Raw genomic sequence first — 23,072 nt, 5'->3', positions numbered from 1 at the left:
GCCCCCCAAATATTCACAAAATATGCAAAGATTAAGTTCTCTTTTCCATCTGATGCTTCAGAAAATAATTCACATTTCAGATTTCTTAATTTTTTTTTTAAAGCAGCAAACAAATTCATAGAAACCTAAATTTAGGAAGTGTTTCTTAAAGAACCAGAGGAAAGTGAGAAACAGTCTATGTGCTTGTGCAAAGAGAATGCTGAGAAACGCTGGGATGGGGGCAAGGGAAGGGGCTAGTACTAATTCCTTCAGGCTGTTCTGCCATGAGTACAGTGTGGCAAGGGAAAGTTAAAATTTAAGGGCCACAAGCAGGTGAAGTTTTGAATTCTTTGGTCCTTCAGTATAAGTTTTAAAACAGAGAAACTGCTTTACTCAAAAGGAAAAACATGCTTTCTCTGGCCTGCAATTTTCCTTGTACCCCCTTGTCTAAGCAATGTGCCCCCATGGAAACTTGGGGCAAATATCTCTTCCCCCTAGACCCAATAGCCCTACATCACACCACGACTGGAAGTCCCATTGAGACAGCTAGAGCTGCCATCAGTGGACAAGTTTCATCTGAAGAAAGGGGACAAAGTGAAGAGCCCCTGTGGTAATCAGATGCAGTCAACAGCCGGGTGCCAGACGGTTCTGAAAAAAGAGGGTTGGCCAAAGGCAGCATCATCCTGAACAGTCCCACAGGGAGGCAGGAGAGCAGATAAACCACCATACTAAAAAAAGTAAGTGTTACAAACCAATAGGCAAAACCGGCTGATCAGCTCTGGTTCCTATAAATATTGAAGACCTGATTCAAGAGTTTATTTCCTATGATTTAAGTTAGTTACAAAAACTTTTTAGTAAATTTTTGTCTTCATTGGGCTTTGTCCTCTTCCCCCCACTTTTTTTTTGTCTTCCCTTTTTTTTTTTTTTTTTCCTAAAAAAGAAATGTTCATGTATTTTAATAAAAGGTCTTTCCTTAAGATCAGACCAAGGCAGATGCACTGCCCCATGGCACACACATTCAAAGGCTATAACCAAACAACATAGCCACAATAGTCACTCAACAGTGTCTCTCCATAAAAAAATTTAAAAAAAACTGATGCTAGTTACAATAAAATACACATGGAAAAAGAAAAAAAGCATTTTTACCAAAAAACCCAAAAACAAGTTAATGGGAAAAACATAAAAAAAGAACTACACAGAGCTGCACTTAAGAGATCATCTGGGAATGCATATTAACCCCTTCCATGTAAAGGAAAGGTGGAATTATGGAAGCAAACCTAATTATGTCTTTGCATTAAATATGAAGCTTTCTGAGAGGCTCCGGTAAAAATTCAGTTTTCCTACAACAGTGGGCTGCTGGAGGTTCCAGTGCTTTTCCAGGTCAGGGAGGGGTAGCACAGGCAGCATCCCTGTGCAAAATAAAAATGTTTAGTCAACTGAGTGGCCTTTTACTTGAGATCCCAGCAGGTTACTGCAATCCACCTGATGTAAAAATCCAATGGACACACTGCTAAAGAAAGTCACAGGAAAGCTCAGCTACTGGACAGGTCTAAGCTGGTGGCATTTCTTTGTCACACTGGACTTTCCCTGTCACCACAGGCATACATGATCTCTAGCATGGGGGCTTCTGGACCCAGTAGTCCACAAACAATTCTTGAGGTGCTGACACAGGCAACATCGACTGTTCAGTAAGTGTCTTCAGACTACCTGGAATTGTTTCATGCATTTCAGCGGTGACTATGAATCAGGTCCCTGTGGCTAAAACAAAATTAATCTCATCTGAAATGGTGAAAAGTCTCTAGACAGCCACCAGACAAAGGGGTGTCTGGAGAGAACTAACCTCTGCATCCATTTTTCTTTCATAAAGGGCTTTAGCTGATAAAAGGGCAGTACTTTTAAGGCTACTCAGACCTGGCACGTGTTAGCTGTATCTAGTCACTGAATTTCGGGGCTTGGCTTGCTCTAGGTCCAATACATTTTTTTTCCCTCTTTTCTTCTTTTCATACAAATATACAAAGAGTGTAAAAAAAAATTTAAAAAGCGAACTTTGCTGATTAAATGACAGACAAAGTTCCTGCACATTCAGAGATCGGCAACGTGAGGCCCACCAGGCAGGCACCCAGCAGAGCTTCCATCAGGGAGGACGGCTTTAACCAAGCTGGGTCAGTGAAATAGAGGGAGACTGAAGACAGGAACAAGTCATTTCAATCCACCTCGATCCTCCCCATGATCTCAACTCTTCCTCTGGAAAGCACATGGAAGCCCCTCTTGCCCACTCTAAATCCTTCTGGAAATAGTCAAAAATTTGTTATCACCTAAATAGAAAAGAGGAGAAACACAGACTCTTTGCAAATGGCCCTTTGATCTGTATTAAAAACAGCTCTCAAAGTTCCTCAAGAGTTAGAATTAGTGGGGCACAGGTGAGGGGCAGTTTAGATACGGGATGTAAAATATTAAAAAGTGCTCTGCAACTAGTTTTTGTTTTATGTGTGTATATGCATGTGTGTGCATATATATATACATACACAAACATGCACATACACACATATACATATATATACACATACATATATATATGTACACATACATATATATGTACGTATGTATAAAGTTAAAAAGTTCTATACGATATGATTAGAACAAGTGTCCTTGGAAGGTCACGACTGGAGAGAGTGAGGCCTGTTGGGATGGCAGATGGGGCACTCGCCCTCCTCGGCGCACGTTTCACACAGCACTGCGTGTTGGCACGGTAACACCACCCGGTTCTCCTCCTGACACTTAAGGCATTTCACTGACTGCATCTGAAATACCGCCTGCAAGAGAGGGGGACAGGGCAAAACATAAGCATCAAAGTCATGAAGCAAAGGGGCTGCCGTCCTGTGCTATGCAGTTTTGGGAACAGCAAGGAGGCAGCAGGGGAAGGACTTGCAGCTGTCTGCCCATTCATCTTCTGAAGCAAAAGCAAAGCAGCACAGCATGATGTCTTTCAGGACCTTTAGGATCAAGAGAGCAGCTTTGATTGACTTAAACTCTGTACTTTACGCACAAAGAAGATGTAGGTATTTTCCTGTGAGCTGGCTAAAACTCACTTTGGCTACATCCACATGGAATTGCTTTGATAGGCTTCTGATTTCTGGCTGTATTAAAGAAAAGCGAAAAAAGCTGTGATCTGTAGGAGCAGAGGAGCAAAGCCCTGCCCTGCAAATCCCTGGCACTCACCTTATCAACTTTCTCCAGGTTGGCCCGCAGCTGTTTCTGAAGGGTGTAAAGCGAAGAGAGAGAGAGTGTTTCCAGGTCAGAGAAGGAGCGCAGAAACTGAGGGTCCTGGCCTGTGTGGATCCTCTCCAGCTCCTCCTGCAGCTTCTTCACTTGCAGCTCCAATGCTTCCCTCTGCTCCCGGGCCAGTTCACATTCCATGTTAGCTGTGTTGGCGCGATCATTTGCTTCCTCTGCCTCCTTTTTCCAAGCATCACAAGCCTGCGAGTTCCAACAAAGAGGGTAAAAGAAGCAGCCTGAAAACTCAGTCAGCCTCCAAGAGAGGATCCCAGGCAAAAAAAAAAAAAAAAAAAAATCTATTTCCATATACTCCTCACCAGGAGTGTGTTCTGTCCAATCTGCTCTGTTTCCAAATTCTGAAACTTCCCTGGAGCTTTGCTTCAAAGCATTTCCATTCCAGATACCCCATCTGGTTGGGCCGTGGTTCTAGATATTTGGGTCACACCGTTAAGGGTATGAAATTTGCATACTAGCAAATTGTCATGGACCTAAGTCAACTGGCAGGTCTAAGAGACTGTCAAGCACTTCAGTGCATCTGTTATGACACCTGGCCTTGCGCGTCCAGCATCTGAACACATCAGGCACAGTGATTCAGTCTCTCCTTCCAAGGCAGAAGAAAGAATAAGAATGCTTAGGAGAATCTGTTTGTAAAACCTACAGCTCTTCCCATCACCTCAGTGTATGAAAAGCTTCTCTTTAAAGGCTGACACCCTCCTCCTTTACACTCCCTAATCCCTCTTCCCAGGAGTTGCTCAAGTACCTGTTTGGCTTGTTTCCAAGACTCTTCCCACTGCTTTATTGTGCCGTTGGCTTCATCCAGTTCTTGTCGTAGCCGTGCCAGCTCCGCAGCACCTGGACCTGACAGAAATGCAGGTGAGGTACTGGGCGAAAAACTCCCCGAAGCAAAGTGTTCCCATATGCTGCTGTTCATCCCATTTAAACCTGTTTCACAGGGAAATAGAGAGGGTTATGTCACAGGTGCTGGCAACTTCCCCACTTCCTCCCTACCCCTGTGAAATCCAGGATTCAGAAATATGTACATAGGAAAAAAAAGATCACCTTAAGAACTACTTTCATCCCCAGGACCCAGGAGTCCATCAAAGAGGGACTTTATAGGGAAGTCTCACACCATTAGGCCTCATCTTTAATGATACAGGGAGGACCCAAGAAACTGAGTGGAGGCAACTTTTGAACCAGGCTGGTTTTAGAAGCATTGATTTTAGAGCAGAGCTGACTACCAGCTTTTAGAGCAGAGCTGACTATCAGCTTGAATCCCCCTTCTCAAATGACAACCTCTGAACTGCTTACTACCTTCCCACTTTCCTGTGCAGCACATCCATCAGCACTGGTGAACAGATTGGTTCACACAGCCAACCCAGGTGGTGCTTCCCCTCACACTATACCCCAAGAAAAACTTCTGGTTTTGTCTCCTCAGCTTAGTGCTTAGAAAAGCAGTCTCACTTCCCAAACAGTGAGACTAAAATGCACCAGTGTCATTACTGTTTGCATATGCAAGAAACAGCACTAACTAGAAAACCCTGTTTATAAACAAGTGGAGGTGATAGTATATACAGCAGCTTCATCCCCTGCAGTGATCTAGCATAAAACTAGTGATTGGCACCAGAGAAGACTAACTAACCACTTCCCTATTTTAGCTTGTTCAAATAATTTCTCCTTTCAGGAAGAAATTCAAGGCTTAGGAGACAAAGCAGTAGCAAACCAGTTGTAAACAAACCTGGCTATTTTTCACAGACTCCAAGGTTTGTACTTTTTTAATAACAAAAATATTTTTACTTCAAATAAGCATCCACACTTTGCACTCAGGGGAGGACTAGTAGGAAAAGCTCATATCGAGACAGAGCTATTGAGTGAAGTGGACTCTTTGGCACACAGACATGCACCAGTTTGATGTAGCAGTCATTTTCATTTAGTGGTGCTCAACACTGGGTGTGGACATTCCTAAATCCAGTTACATTTGATAATTCAACTTACAGCAGCCAAACTGACTGTGTTCTGCAAGCAAGCGCTGGGGCCAATGGCCTCTGACTGAGGGCTAACCCAACACCACTTACTTCCCATTTAGTGCCAGCGAAGACACAAACAGCTGCAAAAAAATACAGCTGAGAAATAGTAACTTGTCTTCACTAAGGGCTTAGGTGCATTTACAAGTCATTTAGCAGAGCAACAAGGGCTCTTCACTGGCTCAGGCCACTTACCATCGATCTATTTCAGCTCCTCTGAACCTAAACTTACATTTTGTTTTTAAAGCTCCAGTTTCCTTGAAAGGGAATCTAGCACTAAGCAGGATCCTGGCAAGCCACAAATTCTGCCATAATGCTGACCAAGCTTATCTCGTCATTTCTTTTTACTCCCTCTTTCCACCTGCTGTTCTCATTTCACATTTGAAGAAGCAAGCCCTTTTGGTCAGGAATGCCTTCTCTGCACATTTTGCATCTAGCACAGTGGGAACTAGCCCAGAACTAGGTATTTTTAACTCAATTGCAATACAAATAAGTAATAACTACACACACTACACACTAACTTATGTGCATTCAGCAAGTCCCATGGAATAGATAGATTCCAGATTCCCAATTGCTAGATTACTATTTAAATACCTTACCAAAACCTCAGCAAAAATGGTTTTGTTGTATTAAAGGAAAATATCTGACTTTTTTCTTAAAAATCAAGTATTTAAATGTATTTGTGAATTTCCTGCATTTCTTCAGTTTTTTATTTGTATAACTACATAGTCAAGACAAATGTAACTGCCTGACTTGTTTCTTCAGAAATTAAAAGCAGGCTTTATCAGCAAGTTTTCCTTTTCTTATTGAAACTGGGATGAACAGCCAGCCTCAACACTAATTAATAGCAGAGATGCCCTCTGATGTCTCTTATTAGAGTAATTGTAAAAGCTGTTAAAGCCAAACAAATAGCAATCGCAAGGCATGGAAGCATGGTTTTGGCCTATGCAAACAAGGGATGCATTTACACAGGTGAGTGCATGCAGAATAGGTTACAAAAGCATGTAATAATTTTATTAGGTTAAGCTGAATATTCAAGATTAAAGCATATCTCAAATTTGAAGAAGCATTTATGCCTAGTATCAATAGAGAGAACTAATATTTACTGTTACTAACAGAAATGAGCAGAGTGAGTGTCACTGTAGCCTTGAGCCCAAACAGTTTTATTTCTCAAGGTAACCTTGCATCTTGATAAAAAAACAGATTGGCCCCTCAGTTCCCAGTTCTGCCTGATACAGCTGAAGCTCCAAAGCAATTTCTCTTCCCTTCACAGTCCCTCATACAGGAAACAGATCCTCAAGGCAGGGTGAGGAAAGGAGCAAAGGGGACAAAGCTGGAACACTAACTTTTTGCAAAGTCCATACTGCAAAACTGCATGCAGAATGCCAAATAGGAGTGATAAGTACAATGACCCTAGCCTGCTCTAGACCTCCCAGAAGCCAATCTGACCTACAAGCAGTCCCAAGGGCAAACAGCAATCCCCACCATAACTAAGCAAAGCCGAGGACCCAACTCTTGAGTTCTATGTAAAGTGAAGTCTCCGCACAGTATTGGTGGCAGGAAAAGGCAGAGCTCTTTACACTGAAAGGCATCATCAGAGCAAGTCACTTAACCTATCTGTCCCTTTTCCTGTGCTTAGATACATGGGAAGCAGAGGGAATTGCTCCCTTGTACACAAGTTATTAGCCAATTTTTGGCAAAGCAGCTTCTAGTACTCTTGCTGTTCTCATGGGAAGAAGAGATACAAACGGCAGCAGTGAAATAATACATTAAAATTAAAGCTAACTTAAAAGAAAATACTTACATGGCACAGACAGGCATGTACATGGGACACACACACTGTGCATTTACCTAATGATCCATGAGAAGCTGACGTCCCCAGGAACGTGTTTTCTGATTGGCTTAAGTGTCCCTGGGGCTGATGAAGGAAATGCGATGAGAGGCTGACCGGTGGAGAAGGAGAGGCAGAGTGAAAGGAGGCAGAGCTTCCAAGGGACCCAGGGATATTTACAGGAGCAGAACTTTGCAGCAAACTCCCACCTGGACAAAGAACACACAGAGAGGATGGCTATGTATGACTGTGAAGTATGGGCACAGTGCAGGAGTTCAGAGCAGAAGGTGTTAGGTTCCCTTTCTCCTCCCTAAGCCCCTTGGGATTCCCTCTGCTTCTCATCATGTTTCATTCCCCTCTCAGCCTTTATAAGGAGCACTGAAGCTGCCATCCCATGAACCACATAGGTTAAGACCCTCCAGAGTTCAATGGAATACTCTTTCATCGGCCAAAGCAACAAAAGGTTTTCTGAGCAGAGTTCAGTCCCTATCAGTCTACAGAAGATGAATTTGGTATCTGGTTAAATACTTTGTAATGAAAAATTCACTTCTAAAACATGTGCCTCTGCCTTTGATACTTCCAAACAACCTGTAGCGAGAAGACTATCATGCTGCGTCAGGTCATTATCTTAACCACTAAAAATCAGTGACTAGCTTTAGTCACTTCAGACATACTTGAGTGCCTGGATCTATCAGTAATAAAAAACCCCAAATAAACAAAAGCCCAGCCTCCAAAGACATCACACTTCCATTACATAAGAGCTCATTCTGCCTGTCACACACACATTGAGGGAGAGCTCATCCCTGCTCCCCACTCTCTCCTGATCTCCCTCCTTAGAAGATCACCAGGTAACACCCAGACCTGACGTGAACAGAGGGAAAAGCAGTGTGGAGGATCTCTAAGCCACTGCAGATGGGTAACGGCAGAAGCAGGGCTATCAGCAGACATGCACAGTAAACTCTCCAACCAGGCTCTCATCTTTGGCATGGAAGTGGAAGTGATATTCTTTAGGGTTCCTTCCACAGGTGCCTTACTACCTCAATACAGCTCCAGGTAGTGTAGTTCCCTTGGAAACCTTCAGACAACCAAAGTTTGCTCCCATTCAAAAACCTGTCTTACACAGCCAGAAACTACAACCACTTCTAAAAAGTTCCGAGACACTTCATTTTCCCCTTAACACTCAGAGACAGGTAGAAGAGGCCTTAGCCTACCTCCACATATTAAGATAAGACAGACATTACAAGAATCAAATCAGCAGACCATGATGACACTCTGTGACAGATGGATAGCATTACCAGGTCAGTGAGTTTCCTGCTACTGCTAGGGAGAGTCTTCTGCTTAAGATGCAAATAGTTATACTTTGGCCTGTTTTTAAAGGTATCAGTTGCCTTCTAGAGTCTACTTGCACACTTAAAAAAAAAAATTAAAAAAAAAAATCAAGCAAGTCCCATTCAGTCTCAAGAAACATCCCCAAGACACCTGGGCCCAATGGCAAGAACTCAGCTCTGCTAGTTAATAAGGGCAAGCTTTCACTTCAAAGATGCTCAGCAGTTGCCAGAGTTTGTTATAATTGCCATTTTAACCAAAGTTATTTTGGAACTGGATTTAGAACTTTGTTGGGCTGGCTCCACTGAGGTGACTGGGCAACACTGCTTGGCAGAAGATAAAGAAAGCTCTGTTGCTTTCATGTACCTATCATGATGCCACTCGTGTGGGGCACTGTGCTGCTGTCAAATGTCTTCTCCAGGGCAGCCACTCCGAATTCATTCAGGTCCAGGTCATCCAAGGCAGACTCTGCCAGACACAGAGGTACCAATTATGTTATAAAGGACCAACAACTTCAAGAGATAGGATGGCCCAAAGAGCCTACATGCAGAGGAGCCTTCGCTCTCTATTTGTCAGTCTGCACGGCCCTACTCTCCGCCCTGTGCAACACTGTTCTTAAATGGTTTGGCAGAAGTGTCATGGGCAGCTTTTCAGTTCAGGTTCTTTTGCCTGATCTGATTTCTTTTTGTCTCAAAGTATTCCCAAATGTTATAGGAAAACAAAAATTTGATGAAATAACAGCAGTTCCCATAAGTCTTCCCCAAACTGTGCCTTCAAGTCTGTCCATAATACGCAGTAACACTGGCTTATAACATGTCTGTGTCTGGTTTGTGCTTTATCCATACTTTGGTGAAGAGCCACTCAAAGAAATACCAGTAGAAGGGAACACTTGAAAAACATCTCTGAGGTTCAAAGATAGGGTAAAATAAAGAAAGCTTATGAATGCCTGCAAATGTTATATCTATTTGAACATGCCTCATCCCTAATCATGATCAATATAATTCCATCCCACACATGCCCACTCATTTCTATTATTATTTTTAACAAATTAGTGAGATCACCTCAAAAACGTTAGATTAAAAAAAAAAAAAAAAAAAAAAAAAAAAAAAAAAAAAACAGGTGACCAAAAACCTGTACCTATCTAAGAGGAGTGATTCCACTCTCTGGACTCTCCCATTCTCCTTTTTCTTACAGCCTCTGTCCTACACTATATGAACAGCAAGTCCTTACAATCTACCTGGTGGCAGCCCTCACTATAAAATTGTCATTTAGAATATAAGGGGTTGTAACTGTGGAAAATGCCCCTGTGATTTCCTGCCTACTCCAAGACCTCTTTGTCACTTTGACAAACCTAAAACTAAGGCCCGTTACACCATCTGACATTCTGAGTAAGCGGCTCAGAGGCCTTCTGTTGGTCCCGTGGGTGAATTTCATCCATAATGACCTGCAGAAAACATCAGATGTGTCACAGTCACAGAAAAAGCTTACAGCCTCAGGAATCTGCCAACACTGACAGAGACGAAAAACTGGAGTTTGCTGGAACACCCATGCTATTCCAATTCTCATACCTGGTGATCCACGTCTGAGGAAGCCCTACTAGAATAAGTAAAAAAGGCAAAGTTACCTATGACAGACTCAACGGTGTCACTGGTTGGATAGAAAGGAAGGGCATTGGCATTCATGCCTGGTATGCTGCTGGTGCCGGCCGGGCTTGGTGGCGTTGCAGCCAGACTGGAGGTGATACTAGAGGAGATGCTGGATGTCAGCGGGCTTCCCACTGGGAGAATACCCAGTATGTCCTGAAACAAGAATTTTAAAAGGGAAAGAGGTAGGAAATAAGACATCTTTATAGAAGAATCCCTTCAGAAACATGCAGGAATGAGCCAAAGATCAGTAGCAAACCTGTTCCTGCCTGCTTCCAACCTGACAGATGGCTGGTGCTACTACTGGGCTGGGGGGTGGGGGAGAGATTAACAGCTTTTCTTTAATTTCTGCCGACTGTTCTCTGTTCTGTCTCCCTGTCCCCTGCCCCCCCCCAGCATTACAAACATCCTTCAGGCTGCCCCAGAATTAACTCCTGTGACCCACAGGTTGCATGCAATCACAGGGATGGGTCACACAATCACTCACTCAGACTTAGTTCAGCACACGACTTAGAACCCGATATTAAATTCTCTTTGCCGAATCCTTGAACTTAGATGACTCCAGAGATCCATTCCGGCTCAATTTTCTGTAATTTGGAGACTCTCTCCAGCACAGTCCAAGCCTATGAATCTATCCTGAATTCACACAGGTCTAGCCATTCACAAATAACACCTCCAGCAAATCATCCCATCTTCATAAAGTAATCCCTCAAGCTGAGCATCCCTAATGGTGTCTGGACTGTCATTTACTCCCTGCAGAGTTGTCTGGATCTGCAGAGATTTCTCATGTCCTTGTCTGTGGTGGTGCAAGCACTGAGCTCGGTTCAGAGGCCTGCTAGCAGTACTGTACCTGTTTGGGCTGTAACAAAGGTTGCTCCTGGCTCCTGTGTTCCAGTGAGTGGGACTTCATTTTTGCTTGCTGCAGTAAAGAAACAGAACAAAAGATAAACAGAGGGATTAGCAGCAAAATTAAAAATGGCTGACTGCTGGCTTTGCAGAGGCCATGGGAAACACACTCCCCTCCTCCCTTACAGCCTGCTCTGAGCACTAGAGAATTGGGAAAGTGGGAAAGCATAGCAAACTGAAAACAGTAAGTAATTTGCTTTCTATATACCAAGACATCACCTCTAGAGTTATGCAAAGACTCATCACAATTACACTTGCCTTCAATGCTGCTGTAAGTCCTCTGCTGGTACAAAGGACATCTTAAGAATGAAGGCCAAAAATTAATTATTTTGCCTTGCTATAAATAACTCATCAGTCCTACTAGTATCTAAAATAGGGCCAGAAATGGTGGGAGGCACACTATATTCTTAAATTATGTAAACATTTTTCAGCTTTGGGAAAATAAAGTACGTAGATTGTGTTTTCCCTCAAACTCTTCCAACTCCCAGCTAGGATTGCAAAGTAAAACTTGGTGATAACTAACCAATTTTAAAAGCAACATCATCAAAACTGATTTTTTAAAAAATCCTTCCCCCATCCATTAACATAGAGAACTCAAAGCTATAAAACATAAGTGAGGTCAAGGCTGCCTGAATTACAAAACTGCATGAATGCCAACATACATTTAGAATTCCACTATCCAGTCTAAAAATTTAGCTTAAGGACCTTCCAGCACTATATCCTTAACGGAAATCAACCCTCTTGCCTCACAACATCAGTCAATTCTGAGCTACAATAACCAGAGCAGGGAAGGAAGTGGCCTCATGAGCGTGTCAGCATGTAACGGTCTGTTCTGCAGGCCTTGCTCTGCTCCTCCCATGCTGCTACATGCATAAGGCACAGGGAGATCAATCACACCCTCCGGGCACAGAGAGGCAGCAAAAAAGTGCTGAGAGTCAGGGCTGCTTGTTTACTCACTCTCCAACTCCCCAGTCCGAATCAGAGACATATTCCAGGCACAAAATCTGCTCAATCGTTTTTTTTTTATCGCAAATGCAGGCAGTCACCATCTCTACAGGGGAGATTCAGGCATGATTTACAACAGCAGCGCATGAGATGCCACACTGACTTGAAGTGATACGTCTTGACTTTTTGGCTTAAACAGTCTTATGAAAAAGATAAATGATTGCTGGAGAGGGATGACATAATCAGACAGGCGAAAGAGCAGCAGAAGAATTCATCACTTGGTTTTACTTAATTAAATCATTTTCTCTGCTCAGCCGTACGCCTATGGCCAGATGGGAAGGTCAAAGCCTGGCAAACAGGCAGCTGAGATATGGATGCAAAGATCCTTCTGTGGTAGGTACCATTCTCTCACACTTCCCTGAACAACATACAGTGCATTTACATACAGCAAAACTACCACTGAACCAATCAGGCTTGTTTTCCTTTGTGTGCAGTAGAGGCATTACGTTAGTGCATCTGTGTGTGTCTGATAACACGCCTGCTACATTATCCAACACATCCCTACCCTGTTTGACACTCATCTGAACACAAGATGTGCTATCAACAGACATCAGCAGCTAAAGTGAAGGGACATACACAACCATGCCCCCCCCGCCCCCCCGAGAGGCTTCCTGCCAATGTAGCTAGCTGGTTCTGGTGCAGTTAAGTCTTACTGGAAGGTTTTTTTTCTTTAAGGAGGAGAAAAAGTGAACAAATTTCTAAGCTAGTCCCAATTCCCACTGCCTTGAATTCATATAACACCAGTGAAAACTGGAGCAAACTGACTGTCACCTCTAAGCCAGTCTCCTTTAGCTCTGAATAATGTTAAAAAGGGCATACATCAAGACAGAAATTCAAAGGGCAGGCTGAAATTCTCCAGCTCACTCTGTTGCAGTCAGGGAAGAAAACAGGGGACATAATTTACAAGTGAAACTGAATGTTTTCTGACCAGCATGGAACAAACCCACTGTACTGTGTGTCAGGACTTAGGAACACCTCCTGGTCGTGACACTCAAGTCCTTCCAGTGCAGCCAGCATTTTTCCAGCTTGCTAAATCTTTCGGGACTCAGGAAAAGTATTTTTAGCTTTAACTGCTGGCTCAGCCTTACCACAAACTATGTGGAACCTATTAACACAGAAGGTGCATTTTTCATTCTAATAAGATAGAAACTATTTGTACTAGTTCTACAGAGGAAAAATGACAAGCCTATTGCAGAGCTGAGCCAGAGTGTCTCTTAAGTCTTCAAATATGACTGAACAAAGGTAAATGCCTAATTATTAGTCTAATTTACAGGGTATATGAGAATCTCTGGTGCCCACTGCAGCCAAAGGGAATTACAGAGGATTTTTAAGAGTATGTAATTATAGATTAAAAGAAAATTAAATCAGGACACTTATGAGACACCTAATTTTGTCTGTAGAAGCCTAGCGTAAGGCAACTGTGATTACTTCCGTCTATATCTTAATAGCTATTTATTCCAGTCATTTAACACAGGTTTTTGCTTAATTAAAGCCACATAAGTAAGAAGCTACCTGAATACAGTATCTTTGTAGCACAGCCTGGACTTCAGACACAAATGCTCATCATCTGGCCCTCCTTTTAAGAGTCCTATTCATCCTCCATCCCCTTTCCCCTGGCTTAGGCTTGCTGCCCATTTTCTCCAAAGCAGGGCCTCCCTGGCAACCTGCCTCTGCTGGCAGGAAACAGGGGTTCTCTCAGTCCTTCAGCTTTGGGTTCACTCCTCCTTTGCAGCAGAGGCAACAGAGAACGAGCACATGTTTTTTCTTTTGTTTCTAAACAACTGCTACAAGCTGCTGTGCCCGCAAGAAGTGCCAGGATCACAGCATGGTCTGCTCTCTACCCCCAAAGACGCGTTGCATCAATTTGCAATTTCCTAAGCCGCATCCACATTAAGCAAGACAATGGAAGCATTTATAAGAAAGAGCACATGCATATAGCTTAATCTGTATTTGTCACTAAATCATTTTAATTAGACTAAACAGTGTTCAAGACTTGTCCTACTGCAAAGTTTGGTCATATTTTCCCAAAGTTGTAAAAATAAATACAACCCACAGAGTCTGCTTCTAAGTCCAACTACTTTATGCAAGATCTTGTCTGGACGGGATATTTCCACTGTTTTCTCACAGCAGTGCAATACTAATGAAGCAGTATAAGCTTATTAAGGCTAGCTTGTTCAATATTACAGACAAGAGTTAAAATGTAGCCAGGTTGAAAGCAGCACTTCTTGTCATCTCTGTTTTCAAGCAACCTAGACCAAGTATTTTTATTTCTTTCTTTCTTTTTTTTTTTTTTTTTTTAAAGAATTTGCAGGAAATATTTTTGCAGGCACCTCTTCATAAAAGTAGCTATTTCTTCCCCTAAATTGAGATGTTGTTCTATTACATTTACAAACCCAGTGAGGAATAAAAACTGAGACCCAGGCTCTGGGTTGGACTCAGCTGACTTGAAAGGCATGGTGCAGAGAACCTATTAATTGCAACATCAAGAAAGGAAATTCACAGCAAGAAGTTGACTGTGGAAAAGCTCATGTGTGGCAGAAGAGATGGAAGAGACTGTTCTAGGCTTAGGGAGCAGTCTGAATAAGGCATGACACCAAGAAGAAGAAGACTGAGGAAGCAGCAAGGCAAGACTGGGATATCCAAAAGGGATAAGAGGGAATGTCATTAGAGATGTGGGTTGGGTAAGATTGCAGAGGGTTCTTCAAATGAGAATGAGGAATTCAAATTTAATACAGAAGCCACGGGAGAGAGTCAAGGATCAGAATGATAAAGCCAGAGAAGCAAGAGAGAACTAACATGACATTTTTAATACACCGGAGAAATGAATGGTGAAAACAGAGGACAAACCAAGTCACGGAGATCAAGGTAAGAGTTCGGAGTGAGAACAGAGAAGGAAGGATGAGTTTCCATGAGACAATACAGCAAGAGAAACAGCAACTTCTGGCAAGGACCTAAATAAGGAAAAAGAAAGAGCAAAAGTGATATGTGGGAAGCTAGTCAGGGTCAACACAGGACAGAAGTTGTGAGGGATTAGGAAAACAAGCAGCAGCTCGACTTCTACAAACTGAGCGTGTGATGGCAGCTAGGCAGACAAGAACAGATGTAAGATGGAAGAGACTGGAAGGGAGGCTGAAAGCAACAGCAGAGATCTGAGAACTGCTAATGAGAATAGTGCTTTCTCACTTCTGTTCCTTGAAAAATAAAAATACATTCAAGCTAGACTAGGCAATTTCTCATTCTTCCTCATCCCCCCAACTCTTCCAGCCAATATTCCCTACTAACCTGGCATTTGAAACTCTTCAAATACTCGGCCCCCACCTGATCTTCTCGCTCAAACCCCGGTGCTTTCTTGTAGCTGCCGGCTGCTGTTACTGAGTCTGGAGGAAAACCAATGGTCTCCAAGCCGTGTGGCTTTCCAATGGCACCAGGAGGAGACCCACATATATTAGATGGGCTTCCGAGACTGCTGTTCCTACAAAGAATCTAATAGAAGGAACAAGTGTCAGGAAAGTACAGCTAGCCAGTAGTAATAACTCGAAGAGGAGAGAGGCATCCCAGTCTGACAGTCAACACAAGCATACAAGCTTCCAATAAACAGTAATTAAAAACCAGGAAAAAGCTCCAGTAGATACTGGATTTATAGTCCCACAATTATGGTTTTATTGTCATTACTTCGTACTGGAGTGCAGTCTTCTAAAAAACAAACTGCAGCTCTAGTGATGTTTATTCTTTTTGAGGCCTCAGATGTGACTGATCAAGTTTCCAAACCTGACCAAAACTCTCTTCACTTTCCTTAGGCCACAGTGGATCCTGTCTGCACTCTGAGTAGTAGTGTGAAGCCCAGAAAGGTGCTATGGCAGTCAGAACAACCAACCATATCTGAGCTACGTGTAATACTATATCTTTTGCTTTCCAGTTGGAAATCTGAAAGTTTTAATGCAGGCACAAGCCAAGTATCAACAGCTGCATTAAAAAACCCAAGGATTTCCAACAGTTCCATTCTTTAGACTAATACCAGGGATCACAATCACATGCAACAAGGCTAGTTTTGCACTGTAGATGAAGCCACAGACAGCAGCAAAGGAGATTAAGATGAGTTTCAGAGAAAGCGCCTACCTGGATCAATGCAGATACCCCATTTCTCTGGGACAAGAAATTATTTGCCAGCACTGGCAAGCATGACTGTGCTTCAGACATCATTTAGACAGCTACTGCTACCACAGGTTCAAATGTGGCACAGTCTGGGCTGGCATTAGAAAGAAGGAACATCCTACAATGTTTTGATTTTATTTTTATACGACATTCTGCTGTCCATGTTTCCCTACAGTCGCAAAGATACTACTCACTGTGGTGGAGGTGGGGCTAGTTGGCAGAGTTCCTGATTTATTCCACACCTACAGTACAAATACAAAACAGAACAGGCCATGTGAGGCTGGCTGCTAGAGGGACCTTTTTCTCTGATTAATTCATCATGTAAAATGATCACCAGCAAAGCCATATTTGTTTGCAAGCTACATGCAGATGCCCTGTGGAGTGATGAAGTCACAGAAAGACATGTGTTGCTGTTTGGCATACATCCAAGGATTAGGAAAGACTGTTTAAAAGACTAAGAGCTTGAGATAGAAAAGACCTAAATGGTCTATTAAGTGGAAGATACCTTCAATTTCACTGCAGTTTCCAGAGAATTTAGATGATACATTCATAAGATGAAAGGGGTTTGTTTTTTACTGCTTTCCACAGTGTTAGTGAGAGAAAATATTATGTCCAGACTTCTCAAGATCTGTTTGGAATTCTAGCTGCAATCAAATTCAGGAGAACTATGAACTGTTAGGTTGGCTTTGGCACTAATAAAATAAAACTATCAGCTTCTCTTTTCAAAGAGGGGGAATAAGATCAAATAGAGGTCCTAAATGAGTTCACCTCATTCTGACCAGTTTCAAATGAGTTAAACTCATGTCATTTTACCTTCTTGAAACCTCGACCAACCACTTGAAAAGGTTGCACACCTTATCAACAGTAGTGCAAACAAGACAGACTTAATGGACAAAAAAAAAATCTCAGCAAAAGTGAAGTGGTCTAGCATTCCATGGTCGTCTTATATGTCTGCGTGTATCTCTTCAGCATTTAAAGATCTCCCTTCTTGTATGTTCAACTAAAAATAAAGTACTACCAACAATTTGGGGCATTTCTCAAACATATTCCAGAGTTTAACTATCTCCAGAAGTAGGAGAGGGAGGGAATCAAGGATATCCTACAATGCAACACACAATATGCACAGGCTAAGCCTCTGAGATTACATATGTAAACAAACTCGATTGTAGTTATGTACTTTAGACGTTATTGGCTCACAGCCTTTAATGAGAGTACTTGGAAACTAAGCCCAATATGTACCTCCAGACAGGAAGGAGTTGGACTTCATGTGCGGATATATTCCACTTTCCTGAAAGTACATCAACAAACTCTGCACAGAAGGGAAGGCTTAGAAATTTTCTAGATGAGAGGACAATACAATTCAGTGTCTTTAGTATGTTCCAAGCAAATAGATCCCCTCTGAAAAATGTGGAGCTGAGATGTAAAAAAAAAAATGTTATATCCTTTGGGCTTTTGGATAATTAAGATTTCTCTTCTTGGGAGAAAGAAGTACAGTGACAAAGAGAAACCCAAATTTATAAAATATAGACAAGGCTTCTCCACAGTGCTACATACATTGCTAAGGTCTGGGGCATGTGGACTGGAAGGGCTGACTGGAACAGAATCACCAGCTGCCGATGGCATATACATCACAGGGCCTGTCTGTGTCGGGCTAGACACAGCCGAGGATTGCTGTAAGTCTTCACTGAGCGCAGGCTCTGGAAGAAATAAAAGCACATAGAATGTTACTCAAAGCCGTACAATTGCAACAGACCACAAGACATTTAGGAACAAGAACACCTAGATATTCTTGACAAGAAATATTCCACAAGCCCCTACTTGTAAGTATAGAAGCAAGAAGAAACCTTATCTGGCAAACGGCTACTACTTATCTAATATTCCTTACATTGTTACTGTCATCACTTGTACACTGTGCTGCTCTTTAGTCCATTAACACTGCTCCAAAATTATCTTCCCTGCATGAATTGCGTGTTATTCATTCAGCTGTCTTGAACTAAGCAGAGCTTCCTTCATTGCTAGGCACAAAGTTGATGGGTGCATTATAATCAGCTGAGGGAGATAAGTTTCCATCTGTGCTCAGTACAAACCATTATAAAAAAAAGTAACGTACATAGAAAGGCATACACAAAAAGAAAGTGTCATTGGCTTGAAAGGTAAAGTGGAGATGCTGTAGACTTGTAGTATTTACATCTAACACAACTCAGCATCTTTACAAAAACCATATAACTGACACTATGCCTGTATCACAATATCTTTAAAGTATTGGTTTCAACACATTTCTTGCTAATAATCAGCAAAACTCAAGCTAAGAGCAGATACGATAAATGGTCTCCTGTTATTTTAATTTAATTAGGCCCTCAGTGTTCACCTTGCTAAGAAAGGACTAAAAGCTACAATTCCGTAAGACAGCACAAGAAGTAATCCCGTTGGAATGACCCAAGTGCCACAGAATGTTACTCTGGCTTTAAAGCAGTATAGTATCAAGTGCAGTAACCTTGTTAGGAATAAGGCATCTCCTAAACAAAAATATTATGTTATACACAAGGGAGTTTGCTAAACACTGTTTCTTTATCAAGATTTCATTCTCTCTTCAGCTTGTTGGATCATACTGTGTAGTTGCATCACTGTGTTTTGGGCCATTATAGCCCACAGCTCTAGCTATAACTACTGCTTGTTGACAAGGCTTCCTATAAAAGGAACTGCATAACCTGTAGAGAATTTACTCTCACCATTCCTTGACAAAGGCAGCAGTTACTAATTCTACTATTTACAAAGGATAATCAAATATCAAAGAGATTTGCTCAAGGTCATGTAGTGACCAGTATCAGAGCCAATCCATTGAATTCTGAGTAACCTGCTCTAATTGCTGCAAATTCAACAGTGAGACTGGAGTACAGAAACTGAGTAGGAGCCATGGGACCAGGAGCTAACCATTTATCTATGAATGTTAGTACCCACCTGAATATAGAACTCCCACAACCAAAACAGCATCATTAGTTTACATCTGATGAAAGTGAGGATTGAAATAATGCCCCATAAATCAGGGAGCTATTGAGAAAAAGACAATCTGAGGAAAAGCAGACAAAAAAGCTGCATATTTTTCTTCTCCAACCTAACTTAAAGAATCAAACTCTAAGTAAAACTTCTTAAATAGTAAAATAGTATTTAATTTTTAAAACTGATCAATATATTATCTAAAATTAGCAATTTTATCCTCAGCTTTTTAAAATACAAAACTTCACAATTTAGCTAGGTACAGTTCATCCATGTACAGAGAAGCAGCTTTCTCTGTTTCCATCCTCCTACACTGAGCAAGCAAGAGGGAACAGAGGGAGATACTTCAAGAGACAGTGCAGTTGAGAGCTAAGGGCTGAGTCCTACAGACTACCTACTGCCTTCAGCTCTGCCAACACCTCCCACACTAGCACAGTTTTACAGGAATTATCAAAATTAATACTTTGGTTTTGAAAATCCTTCACAGAAGCTCTAGTTTAGCAGCCCTATATTTTAGACTATCTATTTTGGCCAGAAGCTCTCCATAGCTCAAATATCGATGAAAGACGAGAGAAGCAGCCCACGTACGTTCTACATGTGCAAAGGCACAGAAGGGTCCTCGGGGACAGCTGCCAGACTGCTGCATATCATTGCATTTGGTGGATTTGTAGATCTAAGGATGGGAGAAAAAAAAAAAAAACAAAAAACAAAAAAACCAGACATGAATAGGAAAAAAAACAGTGACCGGCAGCCCAGGTACAAAAGTACTACGGAGAGACTCGACAGCAAGACAGGAACACAGATAAGAGGCGCAAAGGCCAGCAGAGTTCAGGGTGACCATTTCAGTGCTTTGCTTCCAAGTAAAGAAAACCTGCTATAGTTATGGAAACACCAGACTATGCCCATCACAGCTAGAGCTCACCCAAAGATCAACCCATCACACATCAGCTCACCCAAAGGTCATCATTTGCCATAAAGTCTCTCAGTCTCACTGGAAGCTCCATGGATATTACAAATAGTAAAAGGTAGGAAACAGTTGACAGATGACCGCACAGAAAGTTACAGCCACATGTTTGCAAGGAAAATAACAAACCATTGACAATGATTGTAGGAAATGGATTATTCCCCTTCCCCCCAGTTTGACAGGCGGTGACAATGGTTACTTTGCCGATACAGGCTCAACAAAGCTTTTCAACACTGTAACATGAAGCAGACTAGGACAAGGTCTTAATTACAATTTCTGTAAGGATATTGGAATGCTCTGGGCATGCTCACAACTAAAAGCTTGGTGTTTTTTAGCACCAGTTCACGAGTATCTATGGTTTAGTGCGTTCATCATTAACCAAGAATTTTTCCTCAAGGAAACAGATGCTGTATGCTTACCAGCAAACCCACATCATGCTTTCAAAAAGACTCCCATACATGAGACTGCTCTTACACTTGGGTTTTCCCCTACTTTTCTTACCTCCTCCCATACAGTCTACCTAATGAAAAGGGACCCCTGTAAAGCAGCTGATTTTCAGCTTACTTCCAACATGCAGTTTCTCTATAGCCTAGGACCACACTGCAAGCAGCCCACATACTCTCCCAGCTGGCACACTAATTTATTTCACAGGACTGGAATGCTTTTGCTTTTCTAGTCAGCTACCAAATGGAGTGAGCAGGTTACTGTACCTCTGGATGGAACTGCTGTTCTGTGCGAGTGTGGCAGTATTGGCATGAGTCTCCATTTTCACACTTACTGGGATCTCCCCACTCATCTCCATGTTTCACACTGGGACATGGCGAAGATCTGTGTAAATAAGGTGGCAGGAGAATGCATCAGACTCACAAACGTGCTTTGAGCTTTGCTTCCTCCATCAGGAGGCAGGTTTGGCTGCCCACCCTCAGCTGTACAATCTGTTTGGCTGGCTGCTGCTTCCCCAGCCCCCACCCTGCTGCTATTGCATCTTCTTCCCCTTCCAATTTCCCAATGAAAGAAACATGGCTTAACTCTCCATCTGAACCTGAATACAACCCGAACCAACATAACTTAACAATATTAGCAGCTGATGTGATTAGTGTCAGAAATGCTGGGTCTGGTTTCTCTTTTGGAACTGTACATTCATAGAAAGTTAATAAGTTAATTGGCTAATCCTAAAACACATAATACCCTTACAGTGGTATGTTACCAGGGTTATAGTATGGCCATGTGGAAAAGGGGCTGAGTCAGGTTACTGGGGAAAAGGCAAGTCCATTTTCTTTCTCCCAGCCAGGAACAGTTCTTTTTCCCAGTTCTGAATTTTTGTCGTGACCTACTTCCCTTGCTCTTCATGCTCTTAACCATTCCCTCAAACAACAGCAGAGGGAAGCAGACAGCAGCAGCAGCAGCGGCCGCCTGCATGAAAGGCAGCCACATCAGCTGGGGGTGGGGAAAGCAACACAGAACTGAGTGGAGATCCGGAGGGGAGAAGGTTTCACCTCTTCCCTTCCCAAAGGGCCCAGGCAGGGGCAGAAAGCACATAGCTGCTGCCTGAATACTGGCCTAGTGTTTCTGTTTCTCCTGAAAGTGTTGGGATTAATGTTCCTTTGATTTTTATTTGTTTAAATATGGGACTTCGGTGCCAATTCAAAAATTTCTGTGAATGTTGGGGGTGGGGAAGGGAAGCAAGAACATCCATGGTATTTTCTCTCCTGGCTTTCTGGTCTGCTCTTATGTTTTTCAAAAAGGAACTAAGGAAAAGCCCCACTGAGACCACAACAAAAGCTCTGTTGTGTTGGAGGAAATGAGGGCCTATAACTTGGATGAAACGTGTTCAGGGAGACACTGCATGCTGAAAAATCCAGTGACAGCTGAGTGATGAGAACACCCTGGTGCCTCAAAAGCACAGTCTTTAGCAGTTGGTTAGGAATGCATGTCCAGCTACAGTACTGGTCACACCGTGCCTCACGATTCCCATCACCAGGCACACACAACAAGCAGCTTGATGATTCTGAATCCTTTACCATGAAAACACTGTTGTGTGAGTTTGTTTCTAGATGGGGATTAAAACTTCCTTTTGTTTTCTTTTTCCTGCACTGCTTTCTAAAGCAGGAGTTTATATGGTAAGGGCAAGCCAGACACAGGTTCTGTTTGCTATAAAAATCAGAGTTGTAACATGATTTAGCAACAGTCATTTATCAGAGTTCCTATATACAGGAAAACTCCTTGTTTAATTTGTTACCCTTCTCCTAGGCAGAAATAACAGTCCATCACATCTGTCAGTACAGGCCTTGGAGACACACTAAAAAGCTATCTAGTGGACAAAATCCTAGATCCTTTGTTACACATTTCTACTACGTCTCACCACTCAGCTGGGAAATAAAATATCCAGGACTACGGTACCTGTATTTGTGTTTTCTTGGGCTTCTTCTTCTGTCTTTGCTATTGTGGTAGTAGGGACAGGCATAACCCTGGCGACAGAGACGGGGGGGTTTCTTACATTGTTCTGTCTTGTAATTTCCCAACACATATGTTGTATCTGCAAAAGAAGCAACGAGTTAGTGTGAGATAGATCATGATCTATATTTACTATACAACAGCTTTTGACAGGAGCAGGCACTCCACAAACACCAGACTTTCCCAGCCCCACAGACCCTAAGTGACACTCACCTTGCCACCTTGGCTCCTCACTGAGTATTTTCTCTATCATAGCATGGCTGGCAGCAACTGCAGACTGACCCTCTATGCCACCTTCTGATGTAGTCTGACCATTCTGCAAAGCCTCCATTGCCTGAAGCTCCCTTTGTGGACAGAGTTAAATGAACATACAGACTGAGCAGATGAAGAGATAGATAAATGTATATAAGAACTGACATACTGGAGCGTGTTAACAACTCCTAAGCGGGTGCATTTCATTCATGCATTTTTTTTGTCAGAACATCTTTAGTTGAACAGCAACTGCGTTATTTTGAGGCCCT

The 23,072-nt window shown here is 42.4% G+C and overlaps 1 protein-coding gene across 1 annotated transcript in view; it reads right to left on the bottom strand.

Moving 5' to 3' along the window:
* Nucleotides 1-1,108: 1,108 nt before the first annotated feature.
* The window catches only part of UNK (unkempt family zinc finger), a 43,319-nt gene continuing 21,355 nt past the window's right edge, over nt 1,109-23,072 (bottom strand). The window contains exons 4-17 of the mRNA XM_010579479.1: nt 22,765-22,895; nt 22,498-22,633; nt 20,808-20,925; nt 19,722-19,806; nt 17,694-17,836; nt 16,334-16,381; nt 15,270-15,470; nt 10,927-10,995; nt 10,058-10,232; nt 8,800-8,901; nt 7,128-7,316; nt 4,016-4,197; nt 3,199-3,456; nt 1,109-2,792 (exon numbers count right to left, since the gene is read on the bottom strand). Coding sequence (XP_010577781.1) covers nt 2,637-2,792; nt 3,199-3,456; nt 4,016-4,197; nt 7,128-7,316; nt 8,800-8,901; nt 10,058-10,232; nt 10,927-10,995; nt 15,270-15,470; nt 16,334-16,381; nt 17,694-17,836; nt 19,722-19,806; nt 20,808-20,925; nt 22,498-22,633; nt 22,765-22,895 — 1,993 coding nt within the window. The 3' untranslated portion in view covers nt 1,109-2,636. The remainder of the gene's footprint in view (nt 2,793-3,198; nt 3,457-4,015; nt 4,198-7,127; nt 7,317-8,799; nt 8,902-10,057; nt 10,233-10,926; nt 10,996-15,269; nt 15,471-16,333; nt 16,382-17,693; nt 17,837-19,721; nt 19,807-20,807; nt 20,926-22,497; nt 22,634-22,764; nt 22,896-23,072) is intronic.

The sequence above is a fragment of the Haliaeetus leucocephalus genome, unplaced genomic scaffold (assembly GCF_000737465.1).
Source record: "Haliaeetus leucocephalus isolate CR32 unplaced genomic scaffold, Haliaeetus_leucocephalus-4.0 Scaffold657, whole genome shotgun sequence".
NCBI lineage: Eukaryota > Metazoa > Chordata > Aves > Accipitriformes > Accipitridae > Haliaeetus > Haliaeetus leucocephalus.
The sequence above is the reverse complement of the archived record's forward strand: the minus strand, read 5'-3'. Positions and strand labels throughout refer to the sequence as shown.